The 16019-nt window shown below is 46.0% G+C and overlaps 1 protein-coding gene across 1 annotated transcript in view; it reads right to left on the reverse strand.

Annotated features, from left to right (window-relative positions):
- Positions 1 to 1889: 1889 nt before the first annotated feature.
- Positions 1890 to 16019, reverse strand: part of GALNT17 (polypeptide N-acetylgalactosaminyltransferase 17) — a 216371-nt gene continuing 202241 nt past the window's right edge. Inside the window, exons 9-11 of the mRNA XM_008501930.2 lie at positions 14974 to 15069; positions 5604 to 5771; positions 1890 to 5114 (exon numbers count right to left, since the gene is read on the reverse strand). Of these exons, the coding sequence (XP_008500152.1) occupies positions 4986 to 5114; positions 5604 to 5771; positions 14974 to 15069 (393 nt within the window). The 3' untranslated portion in view covers positions 1890 to 4985. The remainder of the gene's footprint in view (positions 5115 to 5603; positions 5772 to 14973; positions 15070 to 16019) is intronic.

Genomic DNA, 16019 nt, shown 5'->3' on the forward strand with positions numbered 1-16019 from the left:
CACTGGTCCCACCAGCACTGACTTAGGCACAAATCTGAATGAGCTGAGGACCCTTCAGCACCTTGCATGGCTCCTGCCTGCAGGAGGATGCTGAGGCAGTAATAAATTCGGGGAATCTATGGATTTATAAGAACAGTGATTCCAGGAACCACCTCCTGGATCAATCCACCTTGTTTTTTCAGTAAGACTGCAGAAGAGCTCAGCCTCTCACCTTTCCAGCACTGGGCTGATGGGGTGGAAGGGTTTGTGTCCCTCAGCCTGGCAGAAACTGCTTCTCATATTTAAGGGACAATCTACAGATTTGGTTTGGCAGCAATGAGGAATCTGCCAAATACTTCATCCCAACATTTCTGGAAATCCAGAGAGCTCTCTGATGCTCATATAGACTTTTTCCACTCCCCAACACAATGTGAGATAGCTTCTCATCTGCAAAGGCTCTGTGAGAGCTCAATAAGCTTCATCTCATCCTGCAGAGTGGAGCACTTAAATCTGTACCTATTAGCAGAAGCAGAGTGCCCGGATTGCTCAGTGATCAAGCAGAGAAGCTTCCCTAATGGTAGCCCAGATTTCAAACTTCTAACTTCAAAATAACAGCAGTTTAACTTCATTTGAAGACTTATTGGGAACTTTCAGCAACTTTGGATCTCTGCCCTGGGCAGCACAAAGGTCCTGCAGAAGTCATCGGAAGAGTAGGAGCTCACTGCTGGCTTTGGACAGGGGCTTGAAGGGATGGGCCGAGAGGAAATGGCTTTGAACTGTCAGAGGGAAGATTGAGATCAGACATTAGGAAGAAATCCTTTGATGTGAGGAAGAGGAGGGTCCAGGAAGATCTTACAGTAGCCTTCTGGTACCTGGAGGGGCTCCAGGAAAGCTGGAGAGGGACTTTTGACAAAGGCATGGAGAGATTGGACAAGAGGCAGTGGCTTTAAACTAGAACAGGGAAGATTCAAATTAGGTATTAGGAAGAAATTCTTTCCTGGTGAGACCCTGTCCCAGGTTTCCCAGAGAAGCTGTGGCTGCCCCATCCCTGGCAGTGTTGAAGGTGGGATGGGGCTTGGAGCACCCTGGGCTGTGGGAGGTGTCCCTGACCATGGCAAGGATTGGGACTGGATGAGCTTTCAGGTCCCTTCCAACCCAAACCTGTCTGTCATTCTATGACAAAGAACATTGGATCGCACCATCCCTAATGTGGACCCTTCCCCTTGTAAAGTCTGGGTTGTGTCAGCTGTACACATGAGGGAACAGGTCTTGATTTAGGGTCATCCTTCCAGAGAGTTGTGGGTGCAAAGTGGGACACTAAGTGATGGAATTTGATTTACCCAGTTCTGCACAGATGGATTCAAGTTTGGATGCTACACTTACCTGGACTCATCCTACCAGCTTGCTGCATCCTCAGCTGCTGATCCCATCAGGAGAACTCATCAGTGCACCCTCCAGCAGGGGAATTTGCCTCCCCACACCTCCCTGTTCGTACAGGCACACCACATCACCAACCAGCCTGGCTTTTAGGGAAACAGAGATGTAGAAAAGTGGGTCTAAGGAGTGCCCCGTGCCTCAGGTGACATTGAGAAGTACCCATCCTGGTTACAGGAAGCATTTACAGGAAGCATTTACAAGTGATGCTTTTTTTACCATGCAATGTCTCTTTTCAGCTTCTTGACTGTAACTGCATTGTCCTGGTGAGTGGCAGCCAGCAGGGATGGATGAAACAGGAGGTTAATCTGCATCAGTCATCTCTCTTGATTTTTTCTTCACTTCCATTTCCTTTTAAAATGGAAGTTCCATTAAAACAGCAGCACTTTTCTATTAAGTAAGTAACAGAGAAGAATGACTGCCTCTGTATCTCATCAGCAGTGAATCTTTTAAAAATCACTCAAGAGGCAAGGCTCAAATCATAAATTTAATAAGAACCACTTTGATGTAACTTTTTAAAGCAATTAACATATTATTAGAGATAAGCGCAAGATGCAACATTTAAATTCAGATTTCTAAGACAGATTTCTACAGTTTGGGAGGGTGAGGACCTTGGGTTGTCACCTCAGCAATCATCTCTGCATGTCACAAACCAATGTCAGAACAGAACTTCAGTCACACGGACACAGCAGATTAGATTCTTGCTTTTAATCCTGATTTTACTCATGCTGCTTCTTTTTCAGTCATTCAAAAGTGTTCTAGGTGAAAATGCACCAACCACCTCGGTAAGGTCCTGGAGCCAAGTGTTTGTTTTCTTCATTCCCTTTCTTTTGACTGTTCAGGCATTTGCTTTCTACATGGACCATGAAGGAAGCACATAACTGAACCTTCATTTTTCAAAAGGCTCAAACCAGCCCATCACCAACAGGATCCCCATCCCCGGGTGCTCCTGAGCACACATCCTGCACCTCCCACAGGCAGCACAGGTATCACCAGGCAGCCAGCTGGAGATGCTCCATGGTCCTCCCTACCTCCACCTGCTGCCTCCTGAGCAGAGCCCTGGGGACATCCCAGAGTGCCTGGGGCTGACAATCCTGTGCATTATATGGAGCAAACCCCTCCTGCCTGGTGTCTGGAGTATGTCCTCAAGTGATGGTAGCTGAGATGCCACCACACATTCCCGTCTTCTGCCGGTGACAAGGACAGAAACCTCTGAAGCAGATGGAAGGCTGGGGGTGGTGACACTTCATCCCACCAGGATTAATGTGACAAAGCCCATCTGCTGGGGCCTTGAGCACCGGCAGGACTAGAGCTGAACTGGGAGCTGGGAATTACAGCACAGGCATCATCCAAGGGCTTTGTGGTTGTTTATTCCAAAACACAGAGGCTTTTCCCAAGACCACAAAATATGTGGCTTCCACTGATGACTGACAGCAAGCTGATTGCTCAATTAAAGGGCATTTTACCACTTTGACCATTAGCTGTGAAGTCTCAAATCCCCCAGACTTCCCTGGAGTCCACTTTATCAGTAAATTGCTTTTCTTAGGAGGCAGCAACAAATGCAAGGGGAAACATATCATGCAGCTAAAGACATTGTGATCACGTTGGGTTTTGTAAGTGCTAAAATTTATTACACAAGAGATGATGCAACAGCGAATAAGAGAGCAAAATTCTACATTGACTCTCTACTTTGCAATTCAGGACAACTAAGAGGTTCTACTTCATTAAGGAAGGCAATGGAAAAAAAAATCAGGGACAACCCCAGTGGATGAGGAAGTCTTGTCAAGCCTAAATGAACAATGAGTCTTATGCAATGCTCATCACTATAGAAGGAACAATGAAATATATCAGCTTCTGTTCAATAAATTACGAAAAGATCAATTATAAACCTGCTGCGTGGCATTGAAAATTAAACTCATTAAACATCCAGGTAGCTTCATCCTGATGCAAATGGAAGACAGGCATGAGTGCTCTGCAGCAAACCACTCTGTGCATGTCCCATCATTGGGAAACATATTTACACATATATCTCATATATTATTCTATTTCAGTGCACCCTAGCCAGAGGGCAGCCAGAAAGAGTATTATTCCATGAGAAGGACAGGAGATGGGCTGGCTTCTCCCCTCTAACAAGTGAAGCCTGTGTCCACCCATCAGTCTAGCAGTCATGTAAAACAACCTTGTAAGACCATGTTTCCCTTTTCCAGGTAGCCAGACATCAGGACTCAAACCAATTGTCTCCCATGACAGCTGGGCAGACCAAAACAAGGCTGTTGAGATTGCCTGAGTGTAATAACCTGCCTCAAGTGACTTCAAAGCCAAGAACTTCATCCAAGCTGCCATTTCGTGGTCTCCTGCTTTCCCTCTCCCTTCCTCACTGCACTACTGCCCTGAAGAAACATCCACTGCTCAGGGGGGACCATGGTCACACACTGACCAAGCAGGTCTGTGCCTCAGCCTCAGGAAGAGATCTACACTGCTATGAAGTTACGGAGACTGCCATCCCCCTGTCTTCACCCAGAGCAAAGATGGCTTAAAACAACCCCTGCAGCCTCCATGGGAGGGAAGCCCATGTGGGACTCTCTCGTGTTAAGTGCTCTCAGGTGTTTGCACACACCAGCACATCAGTTCCTACTTTGACAAGAGCACAAATAAAAGGATAAAGAAGGGTGTCCAAGGGGACCATGTCAGGCCAACAGCCCTAACGGGAGGCAGGTGGATCTGCACCTCCCAAAGCTCCAACTGGCCAATATCTTGCTGTGCAAAATATCCTGTGAGCCCACCTCACCATGTGTGCATCCGAGTGATATGCATTGAGCCAGCAGACATCCATGGTCTTTTCCAAGGAGAACCCACCTGAGGTGTCCACAGGAGGACCTGGAGCTGCAGGTTTGGCCAAAAGCAGCCTGTGGGTGGTGGGGGCAATGGGAGATCATTGGATTTATTCAACATGATTTTGTGTATTGATGTGTGATTAAGAGTTGGAAAGATCCAGGGGAGATACCAGCATGAACTTTGCCTCTCCCATGCTCAAGAAAGGGGCTGCTGGTTGGAGGGGCAAGAAAGGGAAGTGAGAGAGGAGCCAGGAAACATGACCATTCCTACTCAGCACATTTCAGGTTTGGCAATCTTTTCTCTGACAATCAAGTGTGTTTTCCCACCTGCCAGGCACATCCAGGGTCTCTCCACTCCAATTGGGGTGTACATCTACTTGGCTCTTTGGAAGAGCTTGGAGTCATGTGGAAAAGCAACAATTCCCCCTCAGTAAAATGGTCTTGAGACTGCATGAGCTTATTACAGTCATTCCAGGAGAAATAAGTGTTACCTTTTCGAGTGCTTGCTGGAAGATTATAGCAGTCCTGACCCAATTTCACACAGTTGGAATCAGCTGCGAGAGACTAATATACAATAAAAATAAAGACACAAATGCCCATTTCCCCTGTGTCCTCTCCTTATCTCCTTATCACATGAATAAAGCTCTGTTATGACATTTTTTCCTTTCCAAAAGAGTCCGGTTGGATCAGTTCAAGTCAGCCATGTTTTGAGTTAAACTCCTCTGACTCTTCTGCCTTTTACTTGATGAAATTTTTAATTGTCCACCTTTGTCCTGTGCAGCTGCGAAGAATCAAATCAATGCCAGCCATTCCCTTGTTCTCCACTTCCAGGCATCGCCCCGTTCCCTTGTTCAGGATGGCACCATTCTAAAAAGCAAAGGATATGGGGAAAATATTTTTAAAATTCAGACCCAGAGCAGCCGTTACCACTGAGATCCCAGACCCCTAACATGTCAGCAGCCAAAGGATGTGTGTACCCATGGAACAGCATAGCTGCATCCCGCAGGAAGAAAAGATGACACTTCCAAGCAATGCACTTTATTTACCCTCTGATCTGGGACAAAAGTGCTGTGTTTTCATCTATTTCATCACAGAAACAAAGAAATCTGGAAGTCATAAGCAAGGCAGGTCACACACACCTGAGGGTCTCAGAAAGGGAAATTTCTACTGGAAACAGTCCTAAAATACTGTCCCTGCCTCTGGTCCATCTCAACCTTCTCCCTCTACCCTGGGACCCAGCATCTGCTGTCACCCAGAACCATCCCATCTTCACCCCCACTGTCCCGTGCCAACCAAGATGTGCCACAGTCCCTGCTTTGGGGAGCAGCACCGATGGCAGAGCTGTAACAAACAAACCTGTATGAAATTCCAACGTTTATGGAGGGTGCTCTTGACCTTCTCACAATCAAGGAGCTGAGGGAAGCGGCTTTTCCCGTTATCCACCAGGCAGCGGGTATCGGGAAGAAGAGTTGTGGTCCCCAGGGCACCGAGGTGAAGGAAACCCTCCTTGGTGTAACGTGCAAGCTAGGGGCAGGGAAAAAGGGGAAGAAGACCATCAGCATCTTTGGAGCATCATGAAAAAGCAATAGAAGAAAGGACAAGCTTGCAGAGAGCCAGGCAGAAACCTGAGAGGATGACACACAGAGAAAGTAGGACTGAGAAGAGGGGAAAAAAACCTCCAAGCCTTTCTCCAGCCTTTTTTTCTTGTTGTTTTGGGTTTCTTCAGCAGATGCAGGTAAAGAAGTGGGGATGAGAATAGTTCTGAGCCTTAAAATCAATCCAGGGCAGACTGCTCCAGCCTCCTTTGGACCAGAGCACTCTGTGGGTTGGGGCAATGGAGGATTTCTCCTGGTTTTTGGTCGGAGCCAGCTAGCTTGGCTTGTTGTGATGGCCCAGCCTGTGGCTTCTCACATTCTTGGCAAGCCAGCATTGCTTTGGCCTGTGAACAATGCTGCTGGTATATCTGGCACAGCCCTCCAGATACTCCAACCACAGCTGGGCAGCACCTGTAGCGAAAGAGCACCAATATGGAATTGGACACATTTCCCAAGGATACCAGCCCAGATCTCCCTTGTGGTTCAGAACCAAAGGAAAGCCTCAGGATTGCAGCCAAACCCTGCAATATCCCCACATCTGACCTCAGAGTGTTCCCAGGGCCCTGTCTGGTGTCTCAAAAGGCTCAGGGGTGTTGGGCAGGCACCTGGCACCGAGGCAGCCCCACACTTCGGTTGCAGTGCTGGAGGAATCCCATAAAAATATTTCCCTCAGCACATTTAAATTCAGGAGTGAAAAGAGATGAATGACAGCAGCCTGACTTCCACAGTTCACAGGCAAGATATACACAGCTGCTTATTTAAATTATGAATCAATCCATTATCTGGCAGACAAATAAGAAGCATTCAGCACGTTAATTAACTGAGCATATCTGCGACCCAGATCCTTAAAAAGAGACAGTAAATCACACCAGGAGCTTGAGTTATCTCTGTTAGAATAATTAAACATTGAAAATCAAGTTAAAATGATATAATGGGGGCCAACTCCAACCAGCAATTGTGGGTCTTGAAGCCAACTTTGCTGTCCCTGGGTGAGGCTGGTGCAGGGGTGGGTGTGCTGGATCCTGGGGTGCTGCGCCCCTGACTCAGGACAGGGGCCTGACCTGCTCTTCTGTCAGCTGCTGGTGGAATTACACTTTTACCCAACTTGCTGTGTATCAAAGCAAGGTCTCCACCTCTTCCTATCTCCCAGGGATCCCTTTATCTGTGGTATTCACCCCCAGGCAGATTCCACTGCAGCAGATCACACCAGTTAATGCTGGCATGGGGAAAATCTGCTCCATCCCCTGGTGCAGGATCTGCTCCTCTGGGTCCCAAAGCCCTTGTCAGGATGGTGCAGAACAGCACACAGCTCTTCAGCTTTAGCAGTAATTTCCCCTTTAAGCTGCCATGCTGGTGCAGAGGGGTGGAAAGGAAGGGAGCTCCCAGCCATAACCATCACCCCTCCTCCTCCTCCTCCCAAACTCCATCATACCCAGCAGTGAAGTGACAAGGATCCAGTCCCCCGCCAAGCTTGGCACACACCGTGCCTGGGGAAACCTGGGAATGACCCCCTGGCACCTCCAGCCCAGCTGAAAGGTCAGGGTCACATCCTTTGGTTGGTTTTAAGAGTTTGGTGTTTCCATGAGCCAAGCCTCAGGTGAGGTGGTGCTCTCACCATGACAGAGGGTTTGTAACCACACAACTCATCTGAATTTAGCATTTGAACCCCAACACAGACACTGAGGCTGCTTGCCATGCAAACAAACAAAAAAAAGAGTTATATAGAGGAAAAGACAAAAAACAGTCCAAGCCCTCTCCATGACAGATGGAAGAAATCAGCCAGAGGTCTCAGATGGACAGTGCAATCTACTCTCCTCCTCCTGTTTCCAAAATGTTTCCTACCATGTACATATTTAGCATGCTAGACACTTTTTTTTTTTTCTGATGTTTGGCAGCTTGGGCTTAGCCAGTTGGCCCAATGCCCACAAGGCAACACAATTGCTGCATCTTATCACCTAATGTGGTGGGAGAAATAAACAGAGCAAAAAGCCAATCTTTCCTGAGGAAGGGAGTGGGTGGGGGAGGGGGGATGGAGGAAGACTAAATGAGCTGAAAAACAAACAGGGGGATTATGAAAAATGGGTTAAGTGCAGCTATTAGATGTGTCACCTCCTGTGTCCAATAGCCAGACATGTGAAGACCCCAACATGTGTCTGGATCCAGCCCAATACCTGATCCTGCCTGCCCATCCAACCCTCAAAACTTAGAGTGAGTATTCTCCAAAATTCCCATCTAACTCCTGAGTCTAAGCTCCACTGCTAGCTCCTAAGGCATTTGTGGAACTTTTGTCTTTTGGTATATTTGGTCTTTGCTTCCTCATTTCTTCTGTTTTCACTTTGTCCCCTCCAGAGAGAGCCCAGGCAGCAGCTGAGGCTCTCACAGTGACAGTGGAGGTGAAGCCCTAGGGTGAGTTGGGTCCTGTGGGCATTGGTCCTGCTGCCAATGGGTCTTCTCTTGGTGATAGAGGGGAGAAAACACAGAGCAGAGCCCAACGCTGGAGATGGAGTGGAGCTGCCCATCCAACACTTTCTGTCTGGACATAGTGAGGGGAGATGTGAAGCACCCTCTGTCTCATCTCACATAGCTCATGGACCAGCATTTTACAGAGCAGCTCCACACAGCACACTCAAGTAAGATCTGAGACTACTTTAGAAACCAAAGACGCCACACAAATGTTTTATAACATCAGTAAATGACATCTGCCAAGTGCTTATGAAACTTTTTCAGCAATCCACCAGCTCAACAACTCCCAGTTGCCTGCTTCAGCATTGCCAGTACAGCGCCCAGTGATGAGCTCTGGGAAAGGAGGTTGAGGAGAACTTCTCCTTTGGCTAAGTATGAAAGTTAATCAACTTGCAAGAAAATGTCATAGGGAGAGGTTGCTGCCTGATAAGTATTGTCAGAGCTCATGGGGGATATTCAGCATCAGTGCAAAATAACCCAAGGGTAACACAGCCCCTGGAGTCGGGGGAGTACAAGAAGGTCCTGCCAGTAAGCAGGAGCTCAATATGGTTCCTTCTCTGGGCACCATAATTGTGCATTGATGTAAAATTTGTGTAAATCCTGCTATCCTGGCCAGGAGTAAACCTGGCACAGTCCCTGCTCTTCCCTGCTTCTCCTCATCCTCATATGAGCTCTTCCTACAGGATCTGGGAAGGTTCTCCCACCAAACATTCTCCCATCAGATCACGTTGGTTTTCTCCTCTCAAATATTTCAGAAGTGTTGTCCCTCATCTTCTTGATTCTTCCATTACCAGCCACCAGGAAAATGTTGCCCATGTCACCCACCAAGTGCCTGACCAATGCCACTTCCTTGGAGATCCCAATGATTTCCTCACATGATCATCATGGCACTTAAAGATAATGAAAGTTTGTCTTTTTTCCAACACAAATTATTTCATCGGTGAAGGAGCTTTTTGCCAAAGTGCCATCCTAGGCCCAGTTAAATTCTGTGGTTTTTAATCAAACAAATCCGTTTTCTTCTGGCTTTGTGGAAAGGCATATTACTGAAGTAATCTGAGTTTAAATTCTGCTCCACTTGCCCCCCAAAGATATGTTTGTCCTTTGAAGTGATCTGTCCTGCTTCTTAACCTGGTTAATAGGTCTGGATCCAGAAACAGCAAATCAGCTGAACAAAGGATGTGGGCAATCCCACAGCAAAAGACAAAGCTGGAGGTACCAGCCTGAGGAAATGCCCAGAGGAATGACCCAGCCTGGTGTAGGAGAGGAAACAAAGGCCAAGGCCAAGAGGAAAGACCAGAGAACAACACTTTAAAAAGATTAACAAGTTAGTTATTAATATTGATGAGATCTTAAACCCCTGAATCAGTGGAAATGGCCATTTCCTCAGCAAGAAACAGACATCCATGCCCACAGCCTCCTACCAATGCCTTCCCAGGGAAAACTGCATCTTGCCACATCTCCCACCTTCTGGTACCACTCTGGGGGCTGCTTTGCCCCTGGGGGCCCATCCAGGAGCTGCTGCAGCCCCTGCATTGCCCAGATCCCTACTGGCAACTCCCCCCCCCAGTACATCTGCTCTGCTGATTGCTTCTGGTTGGCTGCATCTCAGTTAATGAGACATCTTAGCACCTGGGAAATAAAAGCCTTGATGACCTCCATTGACTCTACTGGAAAGTAATTCAGGGTTGTTTAGTTTCCTTTCTGTACGGAGCAGATCATCAATTAGCAACCAGAAGGAAAGTGTGCAGTGTTTTCTTTTTTAAGACAATTTAATGTGATGTTCTGTTTTGTCACCCTTGGTACTGCACTGTCCCTGATGCTCTCAGTATTCATGGATTTGTCCTCAAGTTCTAGTGCTTAAATGGGTAAAACATATTTTATCTCATAATTAAATGAAATGCTCTGCTGGGTGAACATTATCTTAAGTTTTATAGTATTATAGTGCTTTCTATCACCTCAATATATCAGCATAGTTCTGTCACTCCAATGAGCTATTACTATATTATTAGTGTAATACATCATTACAGCAAGGTGTTTTCATGATGTATTGCTGAAAAGATGGAGCCATCAGGAACAAAAAAAAACCAAAAAAGCCACCTATGAGCAGTCTCAATATAATTACATAAAAAAGGATGCTTCATCATGGTAATCTGATAATGATTTGACCTGGAAGTGCATGGAAGTAGGGAGAATGGGAGAAGCTAAAGGGAAAACAAGAGAAAGAACCAAATTTTTCCCCCAGTGACAGATGCTCCAAGAGTGGTTCTGTAAGAGCCAAGATTTCACCTGCATTCAGTGCTAGGTATGGAATCCACTGCACCTAACTGGACCCATCAGAATGCCACAGGCTCAGCTTGGACCAAACAGAACTCACTGGGAGAGAGCAGAAACTCAGAATATAACACAAATTTCCCTGCCTGGAATGGGACAAATCTCACTCTGCAGAGCAGGTCACTCCCCATCACTCTGGGACCCATGAACAGACCCAGGATCACCACTGCCCTTGCACCAGTCCAATGCCAGTACAGAGCCTGCACCTTCCCCTGGCTCACTGCAGAGGAGGAAGCTGCTCCTTGGTCATTAAAGATATTGAATCCCTAGGGATGGGCCCCAGCATCAAGGAAAGATGGGGAGATTTCAAGACACTCCACAAACACTGAACACAGGCACCTCTGTGTGTGCTTTGGGGTGCTGAGCAACTCCAAAGGAATTGTAGCTCCTTGTTTTTATATATATATATATTTTATATATTTATATTTATTTATATACTTATAAATATTATATATTATACAACACATATAATATATTATACAGCACATAATATATTATATACATTTATATATTTATAATTACATTTATATTTATTTATATCTTTATACATTTATTTATTTATCTATTTACATAGGATATATCTACAATGAGTGAGCTATTTGAGCAATTATATTCCCAGCAACAGATTACAACACACAGCCCATCAAGTAAACAATGGCAGCCAAAGTCCCATTGCTGTGTGCTCTGCCCATGCTACTGCAAAAGGCTTGTTTCAAAGCTTTGCTCTAATTAATAGATGCTTTTAAAAATCATTTTCCAGGGGTTAGATGAATTCCACGTATCCCTAAACTAAGGAAGAGCCAAGAACGAGCTCTCAGCTGGAGAAAGAAGGAACAACATGAATACCAAAAAGAAAATATTGTGCTGAGCTGGCACAAGGGAGGCAGCAGCACAGCAAAGGTTTGGCTTCAGAAAATCAGGTGGGGAAAGAAAATGGTGTTAAAGTCTAATGGCAAAAAAAGTTGAGGAAAAAATAAGCAACCTGCTTTTAGCCATTCATCTTCCAGCCCAGGGTTATCAGACAACGTCAGACTAATTCAGTTTCTCATATTATAATGCACTTAGAAGTTTAAATTCCCACCCAGAAAGTCCAAAAGCCAGTTTGTGTCATTTAAGAAAAACAAAAAGTGTCAATTGAAGCTACAGCTGGGTTATATTTAGCAGTGACTCCATCAGGCACAGCTGACTGATCCTGGTTTATAGGCAAGGACACACCAAGTGGGATTTGTTTCTGCCCTGCAGGAATGACTCCTGTGGCCAGTCCTGGGCTCAGGTGGCTCCTGAAGTTTGCAGCTCAGGCTCAGATGAGCTCTGGGATTACTGAACCCTGCTGAGCCTGGAAAGCCCAGGGTGACCATATTGTGGGCACAAACTCTTCATGTATTCCCACAACTTAAGCTATAATATTTTTTTTTTCAGCTGAAAACAAACTCCTTGAGCATGGAGAACCTCAGATACCCACTGCAGCTGCAGCTATTGGACCCCACTTGCTCTGTCTCAATCTCCAACTCACCCTCATGACAATGAGGCTCATTTTGCAGATGGAGAATGAAAAGAGATGTGTTTAATTCATATTTAAGGTCTGAAAAGGGAACTGACACCCTGCCTTGCTGAGCCCTGATTAATACTCAGTTTTCAGCTTCATTGAGTTAGTGATTAAGATGTGATGAAAAAAACCCAAAGCAACAAACAAACAAACAAAAAAAAACAACCCAGAGAGAGATCTTATCACAGGATCACAGAATGGTTTGGGTTGGAAGGGACCTTAAAGCTCATCCAGTTCCAAACCCCCTGCATGGGCAGGGACACCTCCCCCCAGCTCAGGTTCCATCCAACCTGGCTGTAAATCTTATCTCAGGAAAGCTACCAGGAATGGAACTGCATGTTCCTAGACCCTAGGGAACAGCTGAAAGATTTTGCTGTGAACCCTAATATTTTTGTTTCTCACCCGGAAAGCTGCAGCTAGGGAACCCTTATGAAGAAACTCTTGGGCTGCACAAGCACTGTGGGAGTTCTGGAGAGACACTGCAGTGCCCAATGAATTAAAGCAAGTTCTTTCTTTCAAGATTGAGTTTACTTATCTCTGATCTTCACATAAATCAATATTTTGGTATTTCAAAAACAGAAGACACCCAAAACCAAGATGGGTTTCAAGCCATTTTGGGCTAAAAGGCAGCTGGAACCAAGAAATGGGCTGCAGCAGCCTCTGTTTGAACTGCAAAGCTCTTATGCCTATATTAGAATCCTGCTAAAAACATTAATTACCAAAAATAGGTTGGGGAACCCTAGTGCCTGGTGGAGCACTTCTTCTTCTCCCCCTTGATGTCCTTTCTGATCTAGGGCAGAAAATTTCACAGGCATGTTTTTATTATATAAATGCCTGCAGGTCCTTAATGGGACAGTTAAATTTATGTTAAATTTCCCAGTTTTGGCCCAAGTGAATGCAACTGCAGTGCTGAGCTTTCTCCTGTAACCCAGATCCAAACATTTCCTCTCTCTGTACCTGGGGCAGAGGTGCAGGCCAGGCTTACAGAGCTCCTGGGAGCAGGAATCCAACCCCAAGTGTTGAGCACTTCTATGTAATTTCTGCACGTGTGGGTTGAGAGGAAGGTTTGATGCCTTTGCTGGCACAGTAAATCTGTCAGACACTGGAGTGGATCAGCTATGAGTCTTCACTCTCTGCTGTGTCACCTCCTGTGCTGCTGCATCCCAGCACTTCTCCCTCCTGCAGGAACTTGAAGAGGATTTAATAGCTCACAACACTTCAGCCTCCTGGTCCTGCCCATGCAGAAGTTCTCAGCCCAAACCCTGTGCCAGCTGCCAGCACTGACAGCTCTGCTTTGGGCTCCTGATGTTTAAACAAGGAGTTGGAAGGCAGGGCCAAAGCCAGAGTAACCAACATGCTGAGACAGAAACTGCTGGGATGCCAAAGCAGGGCTGCTCTCTGTGTGAGTGAAGGACACAGGGAGCACAACACCTGCAAGGAGGGGAAGGTTTGCCTAAACCAGGCAATGATTGCAAATAGAAATAAACCTCTGTCTGCAGCTGAAATACACCTAACTCAGCTGGGATGGGATTGTCTCATCTAACCTCACCCAAATGAACATTAAGCTTCCAGATTAAGGCTCTTCTTGGCAAGGGAGAGGGACAGACAGGATCTTCCCCACCACAGGTCCTGCAGCACATCCTGACTGCTTTTGAGAGAATGTGGATAACAGCTTCACTAAAAACCCAGGACAGCTTTTAGGTAGTTTTGCCCCAGTTCCTTGACAGATCTAGAGATAAAACTTCTTCAGTACAAAGGGGCCAACCCAGGTGAGGTGACAGAAATAGCTGAGTTTGGCAATGAGCATGGACTCTTCAACAAAGAGCAAAGCAAAGCAACAGCTTTGTCACAGAGGATTTTATCTCTGTTTCCCCCCTCACCACTCCACACAGTGCAAGCACAGATGGGTAGAGCCCATGACTCACTATCTCCCTGCCTTGGCTGAAGATACAGCCAGCCACAGCTCTTATATGTGAAATGTAAATAGAAGCAGGAGATTGAAATCAGATCCAGACATCAGATACTGATGATAATCACCCAATTCCCCACTGGACAGAGTTAAAACACTCAAAGAACAAGTGCTGCTACTCTGGGGCTCTAGGGAGGTCAGGAACAATTTTAGAATACCCAAAATTTAAAGAATACCAAAAAATCACACTGTAATTTTTGAAAACCCCTTGTGTAACTAGATGGTCTTCAAGGTACCTTCCAACCCAGACCAGTCTGTGATTCTGTGATTCAACAATTCTGTGATTTGCTTCCAGCATTATTTTCCCTCCTCTGGAAGATTTTTTCAAACGATGCTTTTACTTGCAGCTCTGGTGTGATTGTGGTAATCCAGACAACATGAGAGGAGCTGGGAAAGGGCACCTTTATATCTGAGATATTTTTAATAAAAAGTTTGGCCTTATACATGTGAGAGAGAAGCCAGGAGATGTGTTGCACATCTGTCCTCTCCCCATGTATCCTCTGATGGGTACCACCTGCTCCCAAAGAATAATTTGGGCTGGAAAGGGCCTCAACTACCTCCCTGGGCAACCTGTGCCATTTGCCCACTACCCTCATGGTAAAGAACTTGTTCCTAACACCCAATCTAAATCCACTTTTCTCTTAATTTAAAGCAATTGCTCCTCATCCCCAGGCCCTTGCAAGAAGTCCCTTTCCAGTCCCTGGGTGCTGGAAGGTCACTACTAGGTGTCCCCTGAAGCCACCTCTTCTCCAGGCTCAACAATCCCAGGTCCCTCAGCCTGATTTTGTAGGAGAGGTATCCCAGCCCCTGGGTAATCCTCACCTGTGGTCCCCAGCCATGGCATGGGTACAATATTGCTGTGTGGTTCTCCTGGGGGCCCTGGTCAAGGCAGACATCTTTTGCCTTGTTGTTTCGTAGCTGTAAGAAAGAAAAAGTGCAGTTATATGGCCCTGTCTCTTCAGAGATAAGCAATAAAGTGAGGCACAAAGTGTCTCCAGCCTTGCACCCTATAGAAAGAATCCATGGTGCTACATCAGGAGGCATCATCAGGCAGAGAAAGGTTTAGTGGGACATATGTTTTCCTCAAATACTGGGCCTAATGCTGACTGCTTTTATGTAATAATCACCATTCAAAGGAGCCAGCTTCCTTAAGAACAGTTTTCTTTGTATTTGGTCATGTGTGGTGGCAACAAACATATTTTTAGAGAGCTGTCAGCATGTTGCCAGGAGCCTAAAATCAATGCAGAATCGCTTGTATTTCATTGCATTCCTAAAGTGTTCAGCAGGGCAGGGGAAAAAAGCCCAGCTGGCCTAAGGAGGCCCCTGGAATCGTCACAGGGATGCAGGAAGAGACCCAGAGAGGGTAAAACAGCTCCAAAGGACACACTTTGGGGGGAGTCTGGAAGTGATTGGTTGAAGCTAAAGAGCTGCTGAGCCTCAGCCACCAGCTCTGTCCCTGCTGAAGTGTCTGTTCCCCAGTCTCCCCATGCAGGGCATCTGCAATAATGCCTTTGAAAGTATCACTTTTGGGGGAGCTTTTACCTTCAAGGCATTAAGTAACTTTGATAATAAATCTTTCCTAAAATTAATGCCCATCTGGGGTGCTGGGGCTATGTTTCAAGAAGCCTTCTCAAACTGCCACTATTCCACCAGATGGATTTGAACAGTGTTATTAGTTCCCATAAATGCCTGTTTTTATATTCCCAGTATGGTCTCAAAGCCAGCAGAGATTGAATTAAGTCTCCTTATTTTATCTTATCCTTAAGCTGCTGTGACAACGCACTGCATCCTACAGAGACCTTGTGAGGAATTAGGTTGAGTTTAAGTCAAAGGGTTTTATGAAATAACTACGTATTAAAAATACACAT

This window comes from Calypte anna, chromosome 19 (genome assembly GCF_003957555.1).
Source record: "Calypte anna isolate BGI_N300 chromosome 19, bCalAnn1_v1.p, whole genome shotgun sequence".
NCBI classification, from domain to species: Eukaryota; Metazoa; Chordata; class Aves; order Apodiformes; family Trochilidae; genus Calypte; species Calypte anna.